We start from the raw sequence: 27,838 nt of genomic DNA, 5'->3' as shown, positions 1-27,838 counted from the left end.
ACTGACTGTGCCATGAGAATCTTGACAAAAGCCTTAGTCACGTTGTTCTTCTCTTCTAAGTTTCAGTGGGAGATGCTACAGCAAACACAGGATCTTTGAGTACCAAGAGAAAAACATGGAATGATGGTAAGAGCCCCTGACTTTTAAAAGCATCTATACACTGCTGTTGAATTGGATGCCAGATTCTTATATCCAGTATTCAAACAGTTAAAAAACCATAACCCTAGAACTTAACACCAAGCTCCAAACTAACATTCTCCTCTCACCAACAACAGCAAAAGAAGAGTTCTGATAAAAATGTAGGCCTAAGGAAAATTGCAATTTATTTATTTCAGTCCGCATCCCTGGTATAAATGAGATAAACATCAGGAAAAACTTACTTGATTTATAAGAATCATATGCAAAGAAAACATAGTATTTAAAAAACAATGTCTCAATTGTGTTGGTTAAGGTAAAGTAGGAACAGACAGTCATGGATGTGATTTCCTCATATTACACTACACTGTAAACACGTCTAATATGTTGTACACAAGAAAACAGGTTAAGACAGGTGTGTCAAAGACAAGATAGAATAGAGAACCATGGAGAGAGAAAAATGATGAGGATAGGAATATGTGGCATGTGATCTGAAATGGGGAAGGTCAGCAGCTTATTTCTCTTCCTGCAAAACTGACAGGCCCTAAATAAAATCAAACAATGAGGAACAAAAAACTGAGTTTTAAGGAGCTCACCCTATTTTTAATACTAAAATGATATCTACAGACAGAGGAAGAGAAGTGATCTGAACATTACATTTTTTAATTCAACCCATTTAGTTCACCATCACAAACTGTAGTAACTTTGTATTTAATCCCTCTGTGTGATTAAATAGACTTTCATTTATTGCCTGTTATGTAAGTACCTCTTGGAGAGGGCTCTAGCTAGGCAAAACTGAAAGTCTGAGATATAAGTGATTTTTACAGGGTCTGCTGCATTCATACTCTCCATTATACAATGATCCCTTATACAACAGCAGGCAATGCCTGCCAAAAGAGCAGATCAGAAGAACAGCTTTAGGAAAATCCAGCATGTGCTAAACTTCAGTGTCAGCAATTCATTGACTTGTGCACTCTAACCACATACTTTACTTTTGTCCACAGAGGTGTCACCTGTCCCACTTAAGAAAAGTGCTTCTGAAAATACCATACTCCATTTCCAAAAACTATTAACACAGAGAGTGCACACAGTAACAGAAGGCAAAAAGTTACTGTTTGAAAGGCTTTGTAAGCAGGAAGAAATGCAAGACCTCGACAGAACACAGCTGTATACTGATCCATCAGCCATACAACAGGTTGGTTTCATGAACTTTCTGTGAAATTAACATGCAAATAGATTCTGTCAGGTAGCATGAAATGAAATACTTAAGAGCACAGGTTACCCATGAGTACATGCTTGCTTCCCTTTAATATAATCACCTTCAGTGATTTACACTAAAATGAGGTGTGAGTTTCCATCATAATCCTTTACTATGAGCTTTTAGCAGTGATGTCAGTTAGTCAATATATGACCTCTACCTTGGTCACCTACATTTCACAATTAACAGCCTTAATTGAAAGAAAATAATACTTTAACTCATCGAAGAAAACATGTACAGTTCAAATTTCATCCCATCATTTCCAGTTACCATCTCCATGGTCTTCCTTGACAAGTTAGTCCTCTGCAATTAACCAAACAGTTGAAACCATAGGAGAACTTTTTAGTTAGACAGGGCTGGTGGGAAAAATACAACTCTTAACTCCTTAACCAGCATTTACCCTGGGTCAAGGTACTGGGCAATTTACTCAGCAAAGGGTCTGTTATGTCCAGTAACCCACAGAAAACACAGAAACAGTGCAGGGAACAATGACATGCTAAGAGACAAATGCCATACCATAACTTATTCTGCAAAATCCTACTAGCCACTACTTCATTTTGTGGTTATATAAGTACTTTATAGTCTGTATTACATTTACAGGGTTTTTCTTTCAGTGTATTCCAGTAAAACAACTTTCTGTGTTGTCAAACAGTAAAGTCCTTCTTGCAGCAGCAGCAACAGCCACCAGGTTATTTACACACAGAGGCCTAAATTCCATCTAAGTCCCTCTTCATAAAACTTTACATTAAAAATTACTGTATATAATGCATTATTTCCTGCTCTATGCCTAATTATTTCCTAGTCAATTCTTTCATGAGAGACATTATGAAGGTGAATACTTTCCACCAAGGTGGATTTAATCTGCCATTTGACTAGCATTTTTAAAACAATTCTGAGAAGTTTGGAGAGAGATCCCTAGAAAATAATAGGTTTTTGATCATGTTAATTTATATAGTGATATATATGGATATACAATTTTCCCAGTGTATGCTTATCTACCACTTTTCACATTTTACACTGATTTCTCAGTATAAACCCTCTCTGGTTTGTAATACTGTCACTGAAACTATCATTTCCAACAATACTAGTATCACCACTGGTTTAAAAATCTTTCTTCTCTCTCTCTTTACAATGGATTGGTTCAAAGGTACATCCTTGAACTTGCATTGTATTACTTGCATTCAGGAGTGTTGTCTTTGGAAGGAGTACAAGGTTTGCCCCTGCTATCACAGCAGTCAGGTATCCCTACAGAACATGCTGAGTCAGCTGAAGACCTCATCATTTCCACACTACTAAAACCACAGATTTCTTCTTCCACATGTGAAGCAGAAAATCATGTGACCCAACTCTAATTCACACCAGTACATTTAAAAGTTTAGTTTAATTATGATTAAAATTTTTTGTAGTAACTGTACTGAAAATAATACGGGTAACTTACATGTTTTGCTCTACCTTCTCTGTTTCATGAATGCAAGGCTGAAATTGACTTGATAACTCATTCCAACAGGAAGATTCCCCTTTTCCCCATGCTACTCTGAGTAATCCAGTTCTTGCTGGATGCCCTATAAAAACCAGTTCATCTCACTAACACAAGACTAACCCATCTAGTAAGAAAAAACCCAAAATGTGTTTTCTGTGTGAGTTGAAGTAACTCAGCAAGTTCCCAGATGTGCCAGGACTAACTCTGAACAGCTAAAAAGTAATTTTTGTTGCAGTGTGCCTGTCCTTTTAGAAGAAATACTAACTTGAGGAAAGCAGTTAGCACTGCAGAGATGACAAATTTCACTTTAAATTCTGCATGATGCACAAGGATACAAATCTTTCCAAATCTTGCTGTCATTCAGTACAACGGCCCAAAAAAAAATTCCTTTATCTCCTTCCAGAAAGTAAAAAATAAAGACTTTTAATTCATTAAAATCAGCAGACCTTTCGAGGATATGTGTCTGTTTTTAAATGCTGATATTCAGGTGAGAACAACACAGGAGCACTGAGGCAAACGACTTGCTGAATTCTTAGCAGGTCAGAGCAGAGAATTGCAGAGCACACTTGCAGTCTACTTGGAAATGGTTCATGTCAACACTAGGTGGTAGACATGGAGCAAGAACTGAGAGAAAAGAAAAACAACACAAGTGTGTTTACTTTCCAAGTAAAGGGTTTTTTCCCTCAGAAAACTTTTCAGAGAGCAGGATTTATCTGACAAACAAACAGAAGAAGCTAGACTTCCCTTTGTGTGGGATTCCTCTTTTATTTTGCTTTGTGACTGCAAAGCATAGCTTGCTTTTTGTAAATGTTTTGTCAGAAAGCTGTCTTCTGTCCTGCTGTTAATTTATTTTTGACCAAAGATGGTAAGATCAGATGCAAGACGGGGCATTTGGCATCATCTGATATTTGTGCCCTACTCCCATTTATACAATAATAGCAATTAATTTACTTGAGACAGATAAAGTGATATCAAGACAACCTATCTTCACTGTGGTTGTAGTTACAATTTCACATAACTTTTTGCTTAGAGACAAAATTACCAGGAATGTTGATGTTTAGAATTCTGGTTGTCTAGAGCAGTCTAGACAAAAATCTGTCTCCTTTGGATAGCATCCCCAGGGATAGTGACAATGGGCTAAAAAGAATGTTGCTAGGACAAAGGATTACTCAAAACAGTCCCTTCAGAGATAGTTAATCCAACTCATCCTTGCAGTGTATTTTTATACCCACTTAAGTTTTCACTGTGGCTCTTCTGTCTGTGATCACAGAGTTACCTTTATTACAGTCACACAAGACACGCTTACGGACCAGGGACATGGAACGTGGGGCACCATCTGACACATGCTAAATGGTTATGTGTAGGGAACTACCACAGGACTGCAGTGGTTTGGGAGGAGAGCCTTTCTTAGACATAGATCCTCAACAGAAAGGCCAGATCAAGTCAACATGTCCATGTAACTGGTCCTGGGAATCTTAATATAAATTACATTATGAAAATGTTCCAGCTTAATAATAAAAAACAAGTAATGATGGCAAGAGCATCAATCCTATAAATAACAGAAACTTTTGGTCTTCTCCCTCCTCAACTATCTGCATTACTGTCAGAGAGCCATTAAGATTAACGTGAGGGCAAATCTGTCTCCTCCCCAGTTTGCAAATGGCAGTACTGAGATTTTTCAGTTGTAGCAGATAAATGGAACTATTACCACTCTGACTTACATTAAAAAGCTTCATTCTTCTCTAAAACACACTCATTCACTAAGATGAATGGGTCACTTTATACATGTTTGATAGACTGTTGGAAAGTCCTCTGCATGCCCTTTTACATTATTTGAGAAACTGTTTGGGCCAAAGGTTTTGGGAATGAGCTTCAGGAAGCAGAAATGCTCGCACTGATGGTGAATCCACAACCACTATCTGCATCATTGGCTTTAAAGACTCTGCCTTCAGTCATCCTCTGTTTCTTACACAGCTAGGTCTCCTTTGGCACAAGCATCCACGTGGCCAAGTGGCTACCCAACTGAAAGAACTGATTTAAATTAAAACTAACCTAATAAAAAGCCCCTGCAAAAACTTCTGCCCTTTTTTTAAAATGGGAATGGTAATTGAAGACATGGCAGATAGTGAAGCCAGGAGAGTTCATATGAACTGAACTAACCACTGATAGGACAGGCTGCTGCATACAACCTTCCCTCCATGCATGAGGCTCAAATTTAAGGTATGGGCAGACAAAGCAACCAAGCAATCCTGTAAAAATTACTGGAGAGATGTATAATGCCTATGTGGATGACTTATCTACAAAGTACAGGAGAGTGAACAGTCTCACCCGAGCCCTCTAGCTAGGTTAATGTAATGGGAAGTCTGTTGGCCACAATAAACCTAATGGCTGCCTCAGAAATGTCCTCTTGTAGCTCATGTTTTGCACCATTTCCCTCCTGTTTTCTCCACTCCTTATAAAATTATCTCGTTCCAGCTGCTTATTCCACATTCAGAGATAAAACCTTAGACTGAACTACATTTTGTGACATGTACATTGAAGAGACTTCAACTTGGTTAGAATGAAATCTGGCTTCTCTTCACTTTCCCAAAAATGAGTGTGCAGGAACCTGAGCCCTGCAGGATGTTATCTAAAACAACCCAGCAGATGGAAGAGCTCACATAGCAAAAAGGCCTTTCTCCTCCTCTCTTGCAGGAGCAAGCTTTGCAGAATGTAATTAAGCCAGGCTGTCATCACTTGCAGCACAGAATGGCCTAAAACGTGAACCAAGACAGAACTGAAAGAAGGCTTTTTACATCTACATTCTGTGTCTGAATGTACTCAGGAATGGTTTACCAACACATAGAGCATTAATGTTATCGTAAAGTAGCATATAGGCTCAATAACTAGTTAGGCAAACCTTGGACCCTTATATCCCATAGGGGATTTACAAAGATTAATTACAAAATGTGGTATTTAGATAGTTAGGACATTTGACACTGCATTTCTTGCACCTGGGAATGAGGGATATGTTGAACTCATAATGTGTTCTTGAGATGAAATGAAAACATAAATACCTTACATACCAAATTATCAGGATCATTGCCTGCAGTATATCTGAATTTCTCCGAAAATTCCCATCCAAATACCATTGCAATTTTAAGCTTTTTGATTGAAAGATTCACAGTGTAAGTTACAATACCAATGGCTTGCTAAATAGACTTTAAAAAAAAACCCATCTTGTAGCCAAAATGTTGTATATAAAATATAGATGAACACTGATTATGCTATATTGAATGTAGGTATTTGGAAGGATGGCTAATGGGAAGCAACCAGTGAATTTACTAGATTGAAATAGAAGTGTCTTAACTTACATTTGTGATTATCTGGGTTCTTTTATATGAGTTTTAATAATGGACAGTAACAGGAAAGGCACCAAAAAACGCACTAGCCAAGCCTCCACTGGTAACAAGTTCCATACACAGGCCCAGAAGAGACAAGGAATATTTCCTGACTTAATGGGACTTCCACCTTCACAGAGGACAGCTTTTAAAGACTTCTTCTAAAAATGAGTACAAAGCTGGTACACTCAGGTTTCAGTACACAGTATTACTGCCAAAAATATTTTCCAGAGAATTTTGCAAAAAGTTAACAGAAATCACACTTCCTCGAAGATTAACTTCGCAAATTTGTCCTGGTCAAGGACTCAAATGACGTCTAATAGATTTGTAATTCAGAGTAACTCCTCCTCCCTCCCTCACCACCCCCAAGAAAATCCTCTCCTTACCAACATCCTCTGATTTTATTGTGGCATGCTATCAGTAGATTTTGCAGTGACTCTGTTCCCTGGCTTACAAAATTCAGAGAAGATTTAGACAATCCACTTTGAAGCCTTGTTAATGTTGATGCCAGAGTAACATGATTTGCTTGAGCAGAATTAAGTTAATGAGCATGGACTGCTAACATAGCTGTAAAATGTTACTATGGTGTCAAGTTAAATTGATAAAATGTTCTAAGTGTGTTGAAGGCCTTGATTAGACTGTGAGTAAGGATACACTGTTTTGTTTTTTTTAATTCACAGTTCAACATTATAAAGTTAAAACCAATAAAATGCTGTGTTCTAACTTCTGCTAGAAAGGAGTGAAAATTTAAGCCTCCACAACTAGCAGCTGCTTTTTAATTATTAAAAAAATGCAACCCCAAACAACTTTTAAAGTTGTTTCTGCTAATATCACAATACTGAAACTACAAGTTTATCTTCTGTCTTTGATTATGAGTCTGCTTGTGGGCTCTCAAACTTTGTTTACATATACACATCAATTTTTCATGCATAACAGTTAGTGAGGCAGCAAGCACTGCTCATACACATCACTGAACACATGCTTAAATATTTTGGTTGCTTGATGCAGCATACAGAGTTTCAAGTTTTCAGCTGCAAACACCCACACTGAAAAAAATCTCTTCAATGCCACAGTAATAAAAATGATCAACTCATTCTTGGCCATTTATCAGAAACAGCCAAGTCCTTCACTTTGCTGCAACCAGCTGTATCAGAACACAAAGCACAAAGAATTTATGCTGCATGTTTTTGTGGCATCTAACAATACTCTGGATTTTTACACATACAGGTAAGATTTCAAAGATTAGAAATTATAACGTGCTCTCCTCTTTGTGGCCCAGGCATCTCAGAAATGCAGCTTGATACAATGCCATACTTTAATATTCTGAATTTTAAAATCTAAGACAAATTAAGGGCCAAATTCTGTAATTTGATTTATTGCACAGGACTAATTTGAATGTAGAAGAACATGCTTATATCAAAGGGCAGTAATCATTACATAAATATCCTTACTAATTTGAAGGTGATGTCTAAGGACTGCATTTTCTAGTAGCCACTCAAATTTCTGTTAGTCACTCAGGATAGTGACTAACATATTAATGGACTTGGATAGCCCATTAATGGACTAACATATTAATGGATTGGATAGCTCATTAATATTTACTATAATCTTCTTTCGCATTTATTTATTTTTAAAGGCCTATGGTTAAGAGACATGTCTTTTTTAAATTTAAAACCATGGGCCTAATGCAGTTTACTGATTCAATTAATGCTAAACTTTAACTCTGGTTTTCAAGAGACATTCCAAAAAGTAAAAAGAAAAATAGCTGTTATCCTGTTACTTCCTGATCAGGATGCCAGCTCTTCTACCCATCATAATAAGAAAAATTGAAAGAGAGAAAGATTAGCAAAGAAAATAGGAACATTAACATCTCAGCTATTGAACAGAATTTTATTGAGTGCTTGCAAATATATACCTAATGGAACAGACTGTTTCACTTTTACAGGTGTAATGTTTATGCCTTTAGGAAAGCATCCCTTAAAAATTTTGACCATTACTGAATTAGATCAGAGTCAGAGGTGGTGCATATATGCCTCTAGGTGTGTAGCTTCCTGTAGAATTTATGAATGAATGATGAATTTCAATCATGGTATGAATATTGGAGTGTACAGTTGTGTCTTCCACAGGGGATATCTGATATTAAAAAGGTCAAGCAAATTAAATATATTTGTCAAGTGCCCATCAAAGAAATAAAAAAAAAAAACCCAAAGCATATTGAAAAGTTGAACTAAGGTTGCAATGAAAATTGAGATAATACGATGCAAAATAATGAAAATACATCCATCATTTTATTTCCAGCTAAAATACTCCAGGTGTACCAGTGTAACTGTAAGCACAAATAAGGTGACATTATTTCCAACCTCTTCAGAGAAAATCAATGCAACCTAAATGAGACTGTTGTTTCATTTTACATGAAAACCATGGCTTTGTTCCTGGGACTTTGGCTGTATCACTCCCACTAAAAACAGTTTTGGTGGACACTGGCAAAATATATATACCAGCATTTGAAAGAGAATTATTAGCATATGAGAGTCAGTAGGAATGCAGCATTTTACCAGGAAAAGTATATGAAACTCTACTGTAATAAACAGAAAATCTCCATGTAAACGATTTCCTATTGTTGGTCCAAAACCAATTTCAGAGCAACATTTGCATGTCTGTGACCTCAGAAATACAAAGAATGTATTTTATCTATTCAGTGCATGTGTACTTACCCATGCCTAGGTTACCCAGGTAGCCCACCTACCCAGACTGTCAGGAGTGTGTGTACTTAGCACACTTTTTCCAGCTGTGAAATCGAGCACAGCAGACAGGCTCAGCATGTACTACTAAACGATCTTGTGCTTGCCTGGCTGTACATGTGTTCCCACCAGGACGATATATCTTTCTGGCATTACTGAAAAAAATGACTGGTATATGTCAGTCCATAACATTATTATTTTGAATACCAACCAAATGGAAGTAGAACCCAAACTTAATTCTGTAGCTCTGCATCCACATGGATGAATCCGGTCTGTTGTACACTGCTGTAGACACGTCAGGTGGAAGTTTTATTGTATCACGATGATGAATCTAAACCACTACCGCTAGTAGGAGTTTAAAAACACTTAAGAACTGCTCAGTTTCCGTAGCCTCGGATTGTGTGACTTATATTCTAAGGTGAGCATCTCGAGAATGACGGCCGGGCCTCGCCGCGACGCCGGCAGGAGGCAGGAGGTCACCGCTCGGCGTGGCTGGGACGGGGCCGCCGGCGCATCCCGCCGCATCCCGCCGCCCGGGGCTCATGCCCGGCACCCGCGGCTCATCCCCGGCACCCGGGGCTCGTCCCCGCCGCCCGGGGCTCGTCCCCGCCGCCCGGGACGCGGCCACGCCGCGGGTCCCCTTGCGAACGCCCGGGCCGGTGGCGCGGGCCCGGCAGCCAAAGCGGATGCGACTCCGGCGCGATGCAGCCGAGGTCCAAAGGCGTTCGACAGCTCTCCTTTGGCGGGACCGGCTCGGGAGGCAGGAGGCGGAGGGGTGTTCCATGCACTTCGCCTCCGGGATGCTGCCGGGGCTCTCCGCCGGGGCGGAGCGGACGGGACCGGTCGGGGCGCTCCCCTCCCCTCCCGCCGCCGCAGACCCGAGGCCCTCAGGCTGCACGTGCCGCCGCACGGCCCCGAGCAGCCGGCGCGGCCCGCTCCGACACCGAGCCGCGTCCGGGCGGCCCCGTCCGCGCACGCCTCGCCCCCGCGCCCCTCTTACCTGTGCTGCAGCCCCACCAGCCCCAGCGTGATTACATGGGGCACGTCCAGCTCCGTGGGCCACGCGCCGGAGGCGATGCAGCCGAACACGCCGCACTCCTCCCGGATGCCCAGCTCCTCCAGCTCCATGGCGCGGGCAGCACGTGGTGGCGCGGCGGCCCCGTTCCAGCTCCCGCTCCCGCTCCCGGTCCCGGTGCCGCTCCCGCTGCTCCCGCGCGCTGCTGCCGCGGCGCGCTCAGCCCACAGCGCCGCTCCGCCTGGGGATCCCGGTGGCCCGCCGGGCGGCTCCCGCCCTCATTTACATACGGGGGGGCGACACCGCACCCCGGCCCGCTCCACCGCCTCGCCGGCCCCGCCTCTCCTAGAATCCACTCGGCCCGCCACTCCGCGGGGCGCGCCAGGCCGAGGAGATGTTTGCCCGCGGGGTGAGGGGGCGGGCGGCCGGGGCCCGAGCGCGGCGTGGCGTCGGCATTGGCCGGGCAGAGGGCCGGGGCTGTGTTTGCACGGGACGGGGCGGGGGGCGATGCTGCCGTCCGGGGTTCGCTCGGGGGGCTCGGCGGGGCCGCCCCGCGGCGTAGGGCGGCGATTGGCGGCGAGCGTCGCGGCCCGCTGCCCGGGCTGCCCGCCCCTTCCGCCGGCCCCTTCTTACCCCGGCGGCCGAGCCCTGCGGCGTGCGCTCAGGCTCTCTCCTGTGCCCTAGGTGCCCGCGCCCGCTCCCGCCGCAGCCATGGCCCCCGCAGCATCAGGTAACCGGGCGCCGTCGGGGGTGGGTCGGTCGGTCGGTCGGTCGGTCGGTCGGAGGTGCCGCTCTCGGGGCGCCGCTGCCCGCTCAGCGGCTTGGGGTGTAGGTGCTTGAGAACCAACTTTTTCCCGGAGTGATTTTAAATTTCTTGGGGCTTTTTAATTTTTTGTTTTTCCATGGGTAGTGGCTCGTAGGGAGGGTGGGCACGCTGCAGGAGAGATGGCGGGGGCAGCTCCAGGTGCGGGATGCTGGGGGCGGCAGCCGCCCCGCGCCGCTCGGAGCTCCGGGATTTCCCCAAAGTTTGAAGAAACAAAAAGCAGCGGAGCTCTTGGCCGCCGCGCTCAGGCGGCCGCTCCCGGCTGCGTGGGGCGGTGGGGCGGCTGGCGGAAGCCTTGAGCCTGCTCTCGGCCTCGCTGCTGGGGAACGTGGCCTGAGCTCCGCGGGTCGGGACTCGCGGAGCTCCTCGTGGTCGGGGACCGCAGCGCGGGGCCCTGCTGGATCCCCGTGCACTCGAAGGTGGTGGCTCTGCGTGCGGAAGTAAACAAGTCTTTGCGATGCAAAAATGACTTTCTTTTCTTTCTTTTCTTTTTTTTTGTGTTTTGTTTTTTTGTTCCTCTAGACCTGAAGCTTGGCAAAAAAGTTAATGAAGGCAAAACGAAAGAAGTGTACGAGCTGCCAGATATCCCGGGATGTGTTCTCATGCAGTCAAAAGACCAAATAACGGCGGGAAATGCAGCCAGGAAAGACCGAATGGAAGGGAAGGCTGCCATTTCCAACACAACGACAAGCTGTGTGTTTCAGCTGCTTCAGGAAGCTGGTCAGTATTTTAAAGGCAGACTGTGTATGCTTGTATGCTACAGACGTTATTATGAAATAGTATTGTTTTATAAAAGAGTTTAACCTGCCTTGAGGCTCTCGTGGTTTTCTTAGTCTCTTTTTTATTAGCTTTTAATTATACTTTTCTCTCTATTACTTTAGTGCTGAGTGAGTGACTTGTTCATTTGGAACAGCAGAGTATCTGCAGTAATCTGGTGTTGCAGATAACTGCAATAGTTTCTCCTGCTTGTTTGGACACGCCTCTAATCCTCTCCCCTCTCTTTTTGTCAGTTCTTCCATACCCTACAACTCCTTACCTGTAACTGGGCTGGATGCATCTGCCTTGCTTGACTACATCTGCATGCATAGAACACACTTCTAGCTGGTGGTACTACCATACTGTCTAGGCATTGTGAAATCTGTGTATGTAAGCTGAAACATAAAACTAGAGTGTCTTTTCCCCCCCTCAGTTGTCTCTTATAGCAGCATAAACTTCCTGTAAGCTTTACAGATAACACTTGTGAGGACCACATTGCAAAATACATTTATCAGTCTGTATTGAATGTATCACAAGCTTAATCTTTACTTTAAAAGATTCAAACTGTTTCTGATGGTAGCAGTGAGTTTCATGGAGTACATAACTTAAGTCACTCAAGTAAGTTTAGTACCACACTTCCAAAAATGGAGCCAGTAACTTTGCTTTGAGAAAGCATTTTACAGTGTCTTTGAGTAGTTGGCAAGCTGCAAGGAGGAATTAGAGGTGTCTGCTAACAGTACTAGAATACAGGCACTAGTAAGCCTAGCCGAGATTGCTTATAACTGTGTGCTCCATGTGGTTTGAAATATTTGAACAAGGGAACCAGCTGAGTTACTCTAGAATTTGTAGTATTTGTTTACAAGGTGTGGTGATAGCTAACTGTGAAGTCCTAGCATGTTTTGTGTGGGGAAGAGAAAGATGGTTTCTCTAGAGCTATGTCTTTGTCTCAGCGCATATTTTAAGAGCTGCTTACACAGAAATATATGCCAAGTAATTCAGTAATTCACAAGCCTGTTGTGCATACACTACTAAGAAGCCTCCTAGGTATTTGATCACTTTTGCAGTTGATTAAAACTTCTAACTTTCGTTTTGGAGCAGTTAGTGAGATGTTTTGCCTAATTCTTGAATGGCAATAGTTAAGATAACAGTCAAAATACTTAATATCCTACAGATGTGCACTTTTAACATGAAGAAGCCATTCTGTTGACCTCTCAAAAATCCATGAGTGGCTTGCACTCATAACTCTCACAGGTGCCATGGAAAAACATGCAGAGTTAGCTGCAGCTGCATTTTAAAACAACGAAAGAACTTTTGAGGGTTCTTCTCCAGTTTCCTTATTTCAGTGGTGTAAATGCAGATAGTGGGAATGCCTTGTTGTAGAGGGCGTTTTGTTTGTTCGCCTTGCGCAACTCTTCTTTACCTGCTCTTTCAGAGGTGATGATTTACGAAGTTCTGTTAAAGTTTCTCTCCCTTTTAGAATAGAGCTAATGTCAGCCTAGCAAAAGCACACATCTGCACTGGTGAAAAATGTAGTAGTGAACCAGACAGGGGCCTTAATGTGCATTTGATGTATTCAAATTATTCTGCCTTTGAAGGAAATGCACCAAACTTGGAAGAGTCAGTGTTCATATTTTAAGACTTTTTGTTTCTTCCCTTATGGTTCTGGAAGTGGAATGGAATAGAACTGCTTGGTTTGACTGAGTGTGGCTCCTCTGCCTTCTGTTTCTGGCAGATGCTGGCTGGCCTTGGCAGTTGTCTTGCCCTGGTCAGGTATGCGACACAGAGTGCCCAGGCAGGTGCAGAGAGAGCTGCTTTATTGCCAAAACCAGGCCTTAACCAGTTAGCCCATTATCAGCTACATAGTTTTAAATCATAACAAACATAATTCAGCCAACCACCATAGCCCACGATGTGAACACCGATGGTTATATGACTTGTTTTTCTACCTCTAAGTCAGCTGAGTCACATTCCCATAGTCCTTTTCTACTTAGCCAAAGTAACAGGCCTGAGCCATGATTTTACAAGGCCTTCCTTTTGTAAGGTTTTACTTATCTGCAACAGTCAGGGAGAAAGGTGGGACTTTCCTCCAGAGTGAAATTGAAAAAAGAGCCGTTTTGCACTTAGGGTGCTGATCTGCATGTTGGCTGTCCCTGTTCAATGTGGGGACCATCATCTTACAATTATGTAAGAAGGTTGACTTGTTGCAGCAGGTTTGAGTGCACATGCTTCTGTATCTGTCTTTTGCCTAATAAATCATCAAGATCTAGTGTCCTAAATAACTTAGTTTGTGATGAAAGAGAGGACAAAGCCATTCTCTTTGTCCCATCTGCTTTTATTAAGCAAAGTAGTAAAGACTGCTGTGCTGTGTTACTCCTTTGAAAGGCTCCAATTACTGTTCGATCTATAGTGAATCTTTTACCAGAGAACATGGTTGGGTACTTGGTTGCTGCTAATTATTTTTTTTAAACAAACAAAAGCATTGTGAGGGATAGATTTAATTTTTTAAGCGTCTGTGAACAAAATTACAAAAGTAGGATTTCTGAGTTACGAGTTATTTTTGTATGATAAAATCGGCAAAACTAATGGCTTGTGGAAGATACTGGGCTTAAAATAATCTGAAAAGATTGTGTGTCCTTTAAGTCCATGGAAGAACAAGATTCAGATGTACTTAAAGGTATTTGTGACTACTGTTTTAACTGTGGAGTGTGCTTACTAATGGAACTAAGCTGCCATCTTTTTATTTAGGAATCAAAACAGCTTTTGTCAGGAAACAGAGTGACACAGCATTCATAGCAGCTCACTGTGAAATGATCCCAATTGAATGGGTGTGCAGAAGAATTGCTACTGGCTCCTTCCTCAAGAGAAACCCTGGTGTCAAAGAAGGATATAAGTTTTACCCACCCAAAATTGAGATGTTTTACAAGGTAAGTTTCCTTTCCCGTGATGTTAATCAAACTTAAGCAGAGCTAGAATTCTGTATTATCTCCTTTAAAATGCTGACAGATAAAGCAATTAGTGCTAGTGGCTGACCAATCCTCTCACTCTCTGTAGTTTTGCCATTCTAATGTTTTCTTGCATTCTTGTCCAAAGCTGTTTTGTTCCAAGTCCATACAGTAGTGGCTTACAGTGCAGTCAAAGAATAACAAGCCAATACCTTAAACTAGAAAAATATAGGTATAAGGGCTGTTTAGGTATAAGCTTAATGCATCAGTTGAAACAGATGTGTTGACATATTTGAAGAAATTAAAATAAACAGTGGTTGCATGGTGAGGGTAAGTAGCTAGCTAGTCATTTAGGATTCTGAACTCCTTTGGGAATGTGTGCTGAAAGATGTATCTGGTGAACTGTAATCTAAAGTGTTTGTGGTCTGTACCCTGTTACTCTTAAAGATGGTCAGGTGTTACAGCAAGTGTTTTCAATGTTACTGTCATTTTTTAAATGCTAATCTTAAAACACTAGTTTGAAGCCTGTATTTGTTTTTTGGAAAAAAAAAGCCACACAAAACCATGTATCTTTTAATGGTAATTTTCCTCTTATAGCAAGCTTAAATTACATCATGTATTTGTTCTGGTTTTCTTAACAGGATGATGCTAATAATGATCCACAGTGGTCTGAAGAGCAAATAATTGAAGCAAAATTCTGTTTTGCTGGACTTACTATTGGCCAGACTGAAGTGGATATTATGTCTCGTTCTACTCAAGCCATTTTTGAGATCCTGGAAAAAGCGTGGCAGCCCCAAAACTGCACTCTTGTAGATCTGAAGGTATAAGAATCTAATTTCTCATGATCCTGGTTTTGACAGGAAAAATATCACTGTATAGTTACTGAAATAGGATTCTTACTGTCTTTTTAGATTGAATTTGGTGTTAATGTGCTGACAAAAGAAATTGTTCTTGCTGATGTTATTGACAACGATTCTTGGAGACTGTGGCCAGCAGGAGACAGAAGCCAGCAAAAGGACAAACAGGTGGTGCTTTAATCTTTACTTTCTAAGTGAGCAGGAGAGAAGAATGAAGAAAGTAAAGCCTACAGTTTACCATCTGCTTTCAGAGTGGCTTTTTCTAGGTGGTCTTACCTTGTTACAAAATAATTTGTGGGGTCCCTTGTGTCCAAGCCTGTTTATCTGGTTTATGGTAGGAAAAAAATCCTCTGTCTGTATATCTTCAGCTGGAATACCCAACAGCACTGTTGACTGGAGCTGTCATAATGAAGTGTGGAGTTTCCAGGAATAATAAGGATTTCTGACTTGCACAGATAATAAAATAGTTGATTACAGATTGGTGGAAAGAATAGAAGTTTTGGTTCCCAGGTCTGCCTCCAAGTTTCTCAGTTTATTCAGAGATTAATTATTATTATCCTCTACTAGTAGAGCTCTGGTGATACTTAAGAGGGAATTGCAGTGAGGATGCTTTTCTCTGTTATTTACTTTGGTTAACCATGAATTCAATAATGCTTCCAAAAGTGTTGCTAATAGACTGTGCCCACACATGAGGCCTGCAAATAAGTTTGAAACAGAACTTGTCCTATATTTAAACTTACAGCATTTATACTTCACAAATATCTCTGAGTTACCTGATGACTAGTTATGAAGGAACTGGTTTGGGAATGCTGTTGTCAGGAGTTTGCCATGGTTGTTGAGAGTACTGACAGAGACCCTGTGAAAGTGTTACAGGTCACAGGGGAAGATGTCAAAGTGTACTTGGGAGGAAGGGTATTAATTTTAAATTGGGAAGAAAAACTGCTCTGTTGTTTACTTGACCTGAATTATGTAGTAGCATGCTTGAGTTAATTGCTCTGACAGTCCCCTGAAATAAGGTTCATGATAATATCGCGTAGAATCTAGGTTGGTACAGTACTACTGCAAGCAATCCTGTCATTACAAATCCAATTTTAAAGAAGTTGTGTGTTTTTCCTTAAATTTTCCCTGTGGAAAGCTTCCAAAACCTTAATACTCCTGTGGCTGAAAGTCTTTTTGTGTTGTAAATGGGCATAAATTGCAACGTAGAAGGCTGTTTACGCCTGGAATTGCTAGAAACTGTGCAAATATTTCATTTGGGGTATAATAATAATTCTTACCAATTATGGTAGCAAAATAAGTCTTTTGTGTACCCAAATCACATTAACTTTGTCTGCTGGTTTTGGCTGGAGTAGGGTTATTTTTCCTGACAGTGGCTAATATGGGGCTGTGTTTTGGATTTGTGCTGAACACAAGGTTGATAATAAAAAGATGTTTTTGTTACTGCTGAGCAGGGCTTACACAGACCCCAAGGCCTTTTCTGCTTTTGGTACTGCCACACTGCTGAGGACGCTGGGGGTGCATGGCAGGTTGGGAGGAGACACAGCTGGGACAGGTGACTCCAACTGGCCCAAGGGATATTGCAGACCCTGCTCTCCTGGAGATGGCTGGACACCTGCCTGCCCATGGGAAGCAGGGAATTAATTCCTCCTTTTGTTTTGTGTGTACAGCTTTTGCTTTGCCTGTTAAAATGTCTTTATTGCAACCCATGAGTTTTCTCAATTCTATCTTTAAGATTCTCTCCCTGATCTCTGGTGGGGGAGTGAGTGAGAGGCTGTGTGGGGCTTGGCTGCTGGCTGGGGTTAAACCACAACACTTCAATGCTTTTATTTTCCTTTTTCCAGTCCTATCGGGACCTGAAAGAAGTGACTCCTGAAGCACTGCAAATGGTTAAGAGAAACTTTGAATGGGTTTCAGAAAGAGTGGAGGTACCTGTTTTTATGACCAACACATCTAGACTTCGATAACTATGTGCCTTCAATCCTTTTAACTGCTTTTATCACTCCCCTCCCTCTCCACTCTTCTCTAGTTGCTTCTAAAAACAAAGAGCCAAGGTAGAGTTGTGGTGTTGATGGGATCTTCTTCTGACCTCAGTCACTGTGAAAAAATAAAAAAGGCATGTGCAACTTTTGGAATTCCTTGTGAATTAAGAGTGACTTCTGCTCACAAAGGGCCAGATGAAACCCTGCGGATCAAAGCAGAGTATGAAGGTAAATGCCAAGAAATACTGGTTTGGCTTGACACAGCATCATGTTTCAGAATGACCTGGCAACTTACAAGATTAATGTGGGGTTTTTCCATTTTTTGTTAAACAGAACACCAAGCTGTGTTACAATTGTGTTTCACACTTGCTAGTAGCATGAGTGCTTAAGTAATTTTGGAGCAATGTATTGTCCTGCTGTGCTGCCACACCTTCCATTACTCAAAATCTAACCTGTTTTTATCCCAGTGTCAGAAATGCTTTGCCCAAGCCCTGATCACATTAATAGATTTATTGTAGCACCTTGCTGGCAGTGCCAGCATTTCTGAAACCAGGCAGGGCAACATTTTTCTCTAGCTGACTGAATATTCTCATGTGTCATATTAGGCAGGTGTTGCTCCCACCATGTTTTTTCTGTTTGATTAAAACATTCTTGCTTATTTAGATGCCATGAGAAAAAGATGCTTGCTTTAAATTACTCTCTTTGCTAAGACGATTTCACATCTCTTCAAAAGTGTTTATGGCCTAGCAGAGGAGATACAGGCATTATTTCTGTGGGAGTATACACATTCTATGCATACCATTCTGCTTGGTGAAACTACAATTGTGGTAACCATAGTTAAAACACTTACTTTGAGGTGAACTCTTTCAGATTTAAGGAGAGGAATACTTCCAGATCCAAGAGGTTTAATGACTATGTTCTCTATAAAGCTAAGCAGCACCACTTCCTCTGATAAGAGACTTCCCCTCAGAGGTAGAATAAGAAATGCTAATTTCAGCTGTGTGTGGTAAACATAGCTGGGATTTAAGGATGTAAGATTTCTTAGAAGATATTTCTGTAAAGGAGGAAGTTTTGGACACAAAATATTAGTGCCATGTAATGGAATTGAAAAGATCCCTGCAAACACAGTTGTGAACCCATGAAAGCAAGTGGTAGAGAACAAGGTGGATTGCTTATCTGTGAATGTCTTCCTCCCCACAGGAGATGGAATCCCAACAGTGTTTGTTGCAGTAGCTGGCAGAAGCAATGGTTTGGGGCCAGTGATGTCTGGTAACACTGCTTACCCAGTTGTCAACTGCCCTCCACTCTCAGCTGACTGGGGTACTCAGGATGTGTGGTCTTCTCTCAGACTACCCAGTGGTAAGATGATCTTCAATTTATGCTCTTGATCTGATCTAGCTCTATTTTTCTGTTGCTGTTGTTCTACTGTGCACACAAGGGGCAAAGCATTAGAAAAGCAGCTGGTCCAGTACCAAGCAAAGTCTGTGGAAATATGTCACATTCAGGCTTTGACTTCTTAATGGCAAAAAGCCCAAGAGACACAGCAAAGATTACATAGGAATAATCCTTATAAAAAGTAAACCTTGGCTTATCCTTGCTAAACATTTTATTTTGAAATGGAAAATAATACTAATGGGAATTTAAGTAATTGAATTTTGATGCATTTTTCTCACGATCAAAGATAAATAAGTGTAGGTAAACCTCAACACTTAACTACTAATTCAGTGCATTTTTACCTGCATTATTTTTAACTTTGTTAGTGACTTGAGTGGTGGCCCATAAATCTTTTACCTCTGTATAAGGGAGTAATTTGCATGATGGCTTTTGGTGTGAAGTGCCACAAAGCAGTCATATTAAAAGTAATGGAACACGTGACACTTCACTGGCTTTAAAACTGGATCATGTGGCTCCTGGAGGCTGAAACAAGCCTTAAATTGTTCTTCAGTGAAAATGTTTTGTTTGATTATAAATTATGCTTTACTAAGTGGCATTCTCTTCTCTGCAGGTCTTAGCTGTCCTACTACTCTGTCACCTGAAGGAGCTGCCCAGTTTGCTGCCCAGATATTTGGGTTAAACAACCATTTAGTGTGGGCCAAACTGCGATCAAACATGTTAAACACCTGGATCTCCCTGAAGCAGGCTGACAAAAAACTTAGAGAGTGCTCCTTGTAAGTCACACTGACAAGTTACTGTTATTAGTTACACAATGGTAATGGCGTGTGCATATTCATTCATATTAGGATTTACCCCTGGATGAGCTCAAAGGTCCTGCATCATTTCTTGCAGAAGAAAGCATTGTTAGAGCAGAATAGGAAGTTTGTTGTGTCATCATCCTTCCCTTGTGTATTTTTTAATATAACAACTAAGTAGAGATGGGGAAGTAGTATTTTAGGTACTCTTAGGTGCTCTTTCTGTTGCTCCAGAATGCTGCTGTTCTGCTTTTTATACTGTTAACTACAGACTGTCAAGAGAATGATATCGTGCAGTCTAAATAGAATTCAGCTAGTCTTTTGCATTTTTCTGTAACAGTAACATTCTTCCACAGTATTAATGTATGTCTTGAACCTTATTAGCCGAACTGGACTGCTGACAAAAGCCAGTGTTGATGCTGTTGTGCTTGCAATGATGGTATGCTTTCTTTAGCAATAAAATGGCAACATATGCTGTATTAATAGGAAAAGAGTGTGGAAAAATGTTTTAAGAGCCTGAAATAAATACATGCCTTATTTTAAAAATGTATATACATACATGTATATTTTAAAAAAATATGTGTGTATATTTACCCCATTGATATCTTTTGGAATGATGTGATGAAGTTGACACCAATTTGCTTGTTCATAACAAGCCATAAATACAAATGGCTTGAGTGACCTGTAAGTTGGCTTGTTGCCTGTTTGCTCTAACCCTTGCCTAGACCAGGCTTTGTCCTTTTAAATACTAGGCAGATCTACCTTTAGTAGTTCTATAGGGGCTATGTGATGATGTTGGACTGTCTTCATACACTTCAATAACTATAGCTATTCTGTGTCTATATTTCCTCACTCTGTTTCTGTGGAAGTTTTACTGAACAGGGGAACAAATACTAAAGCAACAAACTTCTGGGGGGAAATCTAAGCATGACTTTCTTGTCTTTGCACACACCAGTCTTCTGAGTAGGTAAGATTCTAACAAATATGCAATTACTCAAAGTATGTAACACCTATGCTTTTACAATTATAAATAAACTGTTGAATGCAAATCTGCTCCATGGAGATTTATTGAGTAAGTATACTCAAAAGTAGCTATCAGCTGTGGTATGTAACTTCAGGACTGCAAATTAGGTAATAATCTTGTAAGAAGCTTATGCACTAAAACCTGCATGGAACACTATTAGCTGACAGCCTTCTGAAAGATACTCTTCTGCTACTTGATTGTCTCAGGAGTGTTGCTTTGTTTGTGAAGTTCTCCTCTGTGATGGTGTGGTAGGTCAGATTTTTTGAGTAACTGGATTAAATGTTGCTGCTGGCCTTCTTCACTGGCACTGACCACATATCATGTGTATCTGTATAGAAGAGCTCTAAGCAGTGTTCCTTTGAATGCAAGGGTTTAAAATTGGTCAAAGCTTATCCTAAACTAAAAGAATTCTTTTCTTAAGCATTAGGGCAGTTGCTTTTCTAATGAATCTCTAAATGAAGTATCAGTAATAGTAAGGATTAGTGAAGAACAAAGAGGCTAAAATTCTTTTGTGGCATGATCTAGATGTGGGCATTTAGTCTATTATTTGCAAATACCATCAAGCTGGGTTGGCATGTTGATCTGCTGGAGGGTAGGAGGGCTCTGCAGAGGGGGCTGGATTGATGGGCTAGGGCCAGTGGTGTGAGGTTCAGCAGGACCAAGTGCTGGGTTCTTTACTTTGGCCTCACTAACCTGATGCAGGACTACAGGCTGGGGGTAGAGTGGCTGGAAAGTTGTCAGAAAAGGAGCTGGGGGTGCTGGTGACAGTGTCTGAACATGAGCCAGTGTGTGCCCAGGTGGCCAAGGCCAGTGGCATCCTGGCCTGTTTCAGCACTCATGCAACCAATAAGACTTGGGAAGTGATGATCCTCCTGCACTGATGTGGCTGCAGCTCGACTGCTGTGTCCAGTTCTGGGCCCTCACTTTAAAAAGGACATAGAGATACTGGTATGTGTCAGGCAGGGGCAACAAGGCTCATGAGTGCTCCAGGAAACACGTCCTGTGAGGAACAGCTGAGGGAGCTGGGTTTGTTTATCCTGGAGAGGGCTCAGGAGGGACCTCACCCTCTGCAGCTCCCTGAAAGGCAGCTCGAGTCTCTCCTGCTGCGCCTGCAGTGCGGGGAGGAGAGGAGATGGCCTAAAGCTCAGACAGGGGAGATTCACATTAGATACTGGGATTTATTTTTCACTGTTAGTGTTGTCAGGCACTGGAATAGGTTACTGTGGGGGGTGGAGTCACCATCCCTGGAGGTGGTCAAAAGGTGTCTGGATGTGGTACTGGGTGATAAGGTCTGATGGTTTAGGGGTTGCAGTGATTGTGCTGGGTGGATGGTTGGACTGGGTGGATGATCTTAAGGGTCTCTTCCAACCTAGCTGACTCTATGATTCTATGCTGTATTTGTGGAAGCATTGACTTCCAAGTAAAGATCCTCAGGACTGTGGGTTGTTTTTAGCAAGTAAACTACCAAGTTAGTACTTGCCAGCATACTTGCTGAGGCACATCTGAAAACATGCCAACAGCTCTCCTAACAAGACACTGATGCTAGCTTCAACTAGCAGGAGAATTAATGGGTGAAGAGTCCATGCTCTTTTGTTGGCTTGGGTGAGTGAATTGGATCATCTTATCTTGTAATCAGACAAGCACCAGAGCCAGCAACGGTAAAAGAGATTGCAGCATTTCTTCCTCCTGGAGGCAGCAGTCTGCTCACTCAGCTGCATAACAATACACAACCTGAGGGTGAAGTTACACAACAGGTGAAGGTGTAATTTCCTATTCTGCCCTACCCAGCACTACACTGGGTGTTGGCTCTGATGGACAATCAACCTCACAAGCTTACCAGCTACCTGACTACCCTAGCACCATGCTGGGATACACAACTACAGCCAGCCACTGGTGTCTCTTCAGCCCATAGTGCTGTGCTGTCTTTAGTCTTCCCCTATGCAATAACAATTAGTAACGAATAATTATATGAGTTCTAGCACCTGAAATACGCAGTTTGATCTCTAGATACTTTACTCACATTACTTTAACCCGGATTATACTAACTTGATTTGTAGAAGAGTGCCAATTTACGTGAGGCTTGAGCATGCTAAGTGCTTTAGTTGCCATAGCGATGGTCATTCTTCAGCTTTTGGATGGGGTGGGTTGTTTGGGGGGTTTTTGTGCAGTCTGTATTGAACTTTCTAGTTACAAATCCCTGCTTGAGCAGTTGCCTTGCAAAGAAGCAGCAGGACACAGCAGCTGACATTAACAGTGTGCTGCTGTGATCAGCAGACAAAACCTGCAAAGTCTGTCATATCTGCAAGGATTTTCTATAGCTGCCCTAAAGGTCAGCTGTTTAGTTTAGCTGAAACTTCTTCACAAAGCTTTTGCTGTGGAATGAAAATACTTCCTTTTGATTTGGCATTCTAACTATTACGTTGATGCAATAAACTGAAAATTGCTGCAGTCAGAAATTGCTCTTGTAGCACTTTTGCTTTTTTGGTCCAATTTTAAAAAGAATCCTAACAAATTCTTGAATAAAAAGTGCTTTTATCTTCACAGAATTATTATGTAGAGCACTTAATGAGGTTTATTTGTATTTGGCAAATTGAGTTGAAATACCTGTAATGAAGATCTTTTAAGCACCTGCTGTGGAGTTAGGACCATGAATTAGATCATGTGCTAGTTAGCAGTTACCTGCTTAACAGTAAATATTCTTTAAAGATACCAGCAAAGAACTGTTTGGACTTAGCAGAGGGGAAGGGCTGATGGCAGAACTTCTTTTACATCCCACATTGCTAAAAGGTACAGGTGAGTGGCAGCTGATGCTCAGCCTTGCTAACATAATTTCATTTCCACAAAAAAAGCCATACCCAAAGAATCCCCATTTTGTAAAACTGAGGAAAAAATCAGTCATGGCTCCCACAGGTTTTTTCTCCATCCACAGCTCAAAGCTTCTATCCAGAACACTGAAGGTATGTTTTTAACATCTGCTGCTGTGGGGAGCTGTAAAAGTGAATTGAGGGCATAGGAGAGAATGTGCTTTAGACTTATTGGGGATGGCATTAAGGCAGTCCCTGTTTTAAAGGAATTCACACCCAAAGAAAAATCATGATTGTTCCTCCACTGGAGTGCACATTTGGACCTTTTCTTGCAGCCTCCGTGATTTTTTTAGACCTGCAACTTAATTGTGAAATAGGGGTGGAAATTCTGAGCCATGTTTTAAAATAAAATCAGAGGTGCCAGTTGTACTGTAATTGGATTGTGTTGCAGTTGGCATTTTCATCTGTGTCTTTTCAGATGACACTTCCTGTTCAAAACTTCCAAAAGCTCACGTTTGCTTTTTGGGCTGAGGTAAAAATAAAGTGTAAATGTTGGAACACTCAAGACTTTTTTCAAATTACGTACTAGAGGAGAAAGTTATAAAAGTTTCATCAGGGGTTAATTAAAAAAAAACCCAAGAAAAACAACAACAAAAACCAAATCAAAACAAAAAAAAAAAAACCCACAAACCAAATACAAACTCAGAATTTCCTGCAGAGCTGAAATACCTCTAGAATTGTGCTGCATTCACAGTTCCCAGATCCCTGTTCCACTTGTGATCTAAATGTGTGCATTCAAAGCTCCTCACTCTTGCTGCTCACTGGCTACCTGGTGAGAGGGACCTAAAGCCACTTAAGCATCTCCTTGTGCACTTTTGCAGAAGCGTTTTAGATCTTAGCAGGGCAAACCAGCCTCTTAGCAATCATCCTTATCAGGATACACAAAGTTAGTGTTCCATTTGGGACTTCAAAGCACATCTATCCACACAAAACCTAACATGCACTCTACATGTTAGAACAGCCACCCTGATTGTAAGCAAGATGATCTCCTTGCTATTGGGGGAAAGAACAAAACATAACCTTTCCCTCAATTCTTAGAAGTGCTTTAACCACCACAGGCATGCAGAGATCTGTGGGAAAGGAAGATCACCACCTCCCCTTTTCCCCCACACTATCTCAGTTTGTTTCCTTAAGTGAGCTTGCCTCTAGAGCTTTGGGTTTCTGCCTTGGGAGTCTCTTAGCAGGCCTCAGGCAGGTCCTGTTATCCTTCTGTATGATGACTATGAAATGTCAGTTCAGCTTTCTGCTCCCCAGCAGAAAGGGATCTGACAGGATTTACTTCTTGAAGGGTGTTCCCTGAGTGCAAAGGTGATCTCAGACAGACTTGTTGTTCCCTGTGGGAGGTAAAATTCAAAACTTCTTTAGGGGAATCAAGATGCATTTGCACAGAAGTTGGTAAAAGACTGAACTGTAACAGCTTTTCTCTCTCTCCCCCCTCCTGATGACAGATGTCATCACCAGTAGGAGGATATCTTCACAGAAAAGTAGTACAGCAAACAAGCTGCCAGAAGCTCAACAGATGCTTGTGAATATCAAGCATTAAGTTCAAGTCTTTTTCAATGACAGAGCTTTTCACAGAAAAGAATGGGCTGTCGTTCACTTGGTGCTTCCCAGACCCCAGGATTTCATCCATCAGGCAGCTGAAGCATCTGGTGAACAGGTCTGATATGCTGGCAGAGGAAAGAGGATGGGCTCAAGGAACCCTCAGTCAGAATCAAGTGAGGGCTGATGCAAGAGGGGAACAAAAAAAGGAAGAAAACAACAACAACAAAATTTAAAAAAGAAACATTGCTCCTCCCCTCACAGCACTGTCAGGGAGAAGCTAGTAGACCACTTTGCCCCTCCTATAGCTCTTTATGCTGATAAAAATATTCTGACAGACCAGAAAGTTCTTGAGCACAAGGAACCAACACTCACTCTAATGGACAGTATAATTAAGATACCAAGCTCTAGGGAACTTGTTTGGATTGGAAAGTGACTGTATTTATCTTAGCATGGCACAGCCTTTGGTTTACCATTACCATCATTTCTCTTTCCTAACACCAAACATCAACTAAATGGCCAGTTTCATAGCTAGTACAGGTTCGTAATCAGTATGCTTGAAAAGTTATTTCCAATATAGGACATCCTTCCAACTTACCAAACAAAACCAAACCCCTCAACTGGAATTGTGAAGACTTCCCTACCAACTACCTCTCTAACAAACACTCAAAACATTTTGTCTTAGAGCCTGCCATATGCTCATAGGCATTTCTGACTCAAATTTAACTACATCACTTCTATAATCAAGAGTTGATTTTTTTTAAATCCGTGGTGAAATCTAGCTACTTGTCTTTGCTCGTAAAAGCAGTGGCAGTCATGAGCACACAGGAAAGCATAACTCCACAAAAAACAAGGGTCAATGGACTCTCTTTTGTTTTGTTTTGTTAAAGGCCTTAGAATATCTTAAATCCTATGATTAAACATTGTACAGCTTTAGGTTTTTTGTTTTTTTTAATTGTAGAAAAGTGCATAAATGAAAGGATAATGGACGTATTGCAGCATGATACCATGGATATTATCTTCCTTAAACAGGTATTTCATCTACTAAGTGGAAACCCTTTCTATTATAAATCCAGTTGTAGATAGGTATTGAAAAAACATCACAGCCTTGGTGAGGCACAGGCCAGGCAGATGTGGTTTGGCTGCTGCTCCTGACAGTGCTCAAAGGCAACCATTCTCTCTGGGAACTGTCCCTGCCCCAGTGTCAGCTGAGCAGAGCCTGGTACTGCTGCTCCCCAGGACTCAGCTGTGCAGGTAATTCTACCCTACTACATTGTCTCATTTATAATTAATGCAAGTGAGTCTAAAGCAAAATTTGAGTATCTATCAGATATTTACCCCACTCCACATGTACTGATGCAGAGCTCTAAGGAATGGAGCTAAAAACCCAAAAAATTTTGTAAAGCATATAGCAATGTTTGAAACTGACGTCATCTTTCATGGGGTTCAGAGCAAACTTCTTTCTAATAATGTTCTAACATCCCTTCAAGTTTCACTCCCATCAACATCTCACAGTCATCTTTGCACATTGTCATTAAAGAATCTTAGGGCCAGTAAAAGGCCCACAAAGACATAACTTGTTCTAATTAATGTGACAAATGCTTGCCAATCGCCAAAATAAAAATTAAGTTAGATGGAGAAATATGAAGTTGCTATTTCATACCAAGAAATGGAAGTTTCTAACCTGAATGTTCATCAGAGCTCATCCAAGGCAGCAAGCTGCTACAAGAAACAACATTTGGTAAAATGCTGGAGGTAAATATTAATCATAAATTAGGAATTTCAGTGAGATCTCTGGCCATAATTAAAAAAAATTGTGAAGAAGTCCTTGCCAAAATACACATCACTTCCTGGCAGGTATTTCTGAGTATGGTGACTTCACCTCATCACACTGGAGTTTATGAGCTCTCTCCTATTAACATACATGTATAGCTATTTATGGATCGCCAATCTTTGAAGACATACTGAATTTTGTTCTTATGCTTACACAAAGAACATTTCTACATCAACTTGTCAATCTTATGACTGAACAAAGAAGGCACAATCTCATAAATAAGGTGCTCCAACAGTAATTTAGGGCAGCTTCTGTTGGCTGGTCCAGGAGTGTTGCCCAGCAAAGGAGACTCCCTTAAGCCTTGAGGTTGACTCTTGAGAGGTTGACTCTTTTGCTGACTATTTCTCATCATCAGGTAAGACTCATCATTAATGGTGTTGTACCTTGCCTACATAGGAAGTGAGCTTTCCCTTTTTCCCCAAGTCTAGATCACCTGCATTCTATTTAGGCTTAATTACATTGATTTTGAACCTTACTGTAACAATATAAGGTGATCAAACTTTGTTGTTTTATTGTTTGATAGCTAAAGAACCCATGCTGTGTGATGGGGAAGGGGAGGGGAAGAAAATTTTAAAAATACCTGTAAGAAAGTACTCCCCACGTTCAAAATACAATGCACAAAGTACAGCATGGTACTCTCTCCAACCTATTTACAGAAGGGGCTTTGCAAACATTCAGTCGAGTTTGTTGTTCTGCTCCACTAACTGCACAAAATGACACAATATTATACACAAAATATCCAGTTAAAAGTTCCTATTTGAGAAACCTCTTAAAAATCTTTCATCTCCAATCTCAGTTTTCTATCAATCCCAAAAGCACCTATAATAATCACATCTGTGGAATGGTTACTGAAGAGTGCTACTTTAATGCAGCATTTGTTAAACACAGGAAATTTGCTTTTTATATCGTTGCTGTTTTTCTTCAGTAAGTTTTTGCCTTACATAGTTTATACAATTCCACAATAAACTATGCACAGGGCAGTGCAACACAACTGACAACTGAATTTTTACTATATTAAG

General features: G+C 41.4%; 2 protein-coding genes across 5 annotated transcripts in view; one reads left to right on the top strand and one right to left on the bottom strand.

Moving 5' to 3' along the window:
- PPAT (phosphoribosyl pyrophosphate amidotransferase) overlaps window positions 1-10,375 on the bottom strand; it is a 42,189-nt gene extending 31,814 nt beyond the window's left edge. The window contains exon 1 of the mRNA XM_064418085.1: window positions 9,995-10,375. Within this exon, the coding sequence (XP_064274155.1) occupies window positions 9,995-10,122 (128 nt within the window). The 5' untranslated portion in view covers window positions 10,123-10,375. The remainder of the gene's footprint in view (window positions 1-9,994) is intronic.
- Window positions 1-20,604, top strand: part of PAICS (phosphoribosylaminoimidazole carboxylase and phosphoribosylaminoimidazolesuccinocarboxamide synthase) — a 39,985-nt gene extending 19,381 nt beyond the window's left edge. For 3 of the 4 annotated variants that reach the window (XM_064418082.1, XM_064418083.1, XM_064418081.1), the window contains 11 exons: window positions 61-126; window positions 1,140-1,330; window positions 10,694-10,739; window positions 11,355-11,552; window positions 14,334-14,512; window positions 15,172-15,351; window positions 15,442-15,555; window positions 17,229-17,312; window positions 17,414-17,594; window positions 18,567-18,725; window positions 19,372-20,604. In XM_064418082.1, coding sequence (XP_064274152.1) covers window positions 61-126; window positions 1,140-1,330; window positions 10,694-10,739; window positions 11,355-11,552; window positions 14,334-14,512; window positions 15,172-15,351; window positions 15,442-15,555; window positions 17,229-17,312; window positions 17,414-17,594; window positions 18,567-18,725; window positions 19,372-19,538 — 1,565 coding nt within the window. In that variant the 3' untranslated portion in view covers window positions 19,539-20,604. Of the gene's footprint in view, window positions 1-60; window positions 127-1,139; window positions 1,331-10,693; window positions 10,740-11,175; window positions 11,252-11,354; window positions 11,553-14,333; window positions 14,513-15,171; window positions 15,352-15,441; window positions 15,556-17,228; window positions 17,313-17,413; window positions 17,595-18,566; window positions 18,726-19,371 lie in introns of those variants that run through there. The other variant, XM_064418084.1, reaches the window with a different exon arrangement.
- Window positions 20,605-27,838: the final 7,234 nt, after the last annotated feature.

The sequence above is a fragment of the Passer domesticus genome, chromosome 4 (genome assembly GCF_036417665.1).
Source record: "Passer domesticus isolate bPasDom1 chromosome 4, bPasDom1.hap1, whole genome shotgun sequence".
In the NCBI taxonomy this organism is placed as follows: domain Eukaryota; kingdom Metazoa; phylum Chordata; class Aves; order Passeriformes; family Passeridae; genus Passer; species Passer domesticus.
The sequence above is the reverse complement of the archived record's forward strand: the minus strand, read 5'-3'. Positions and strand labels throughout refer to the sequence as shown.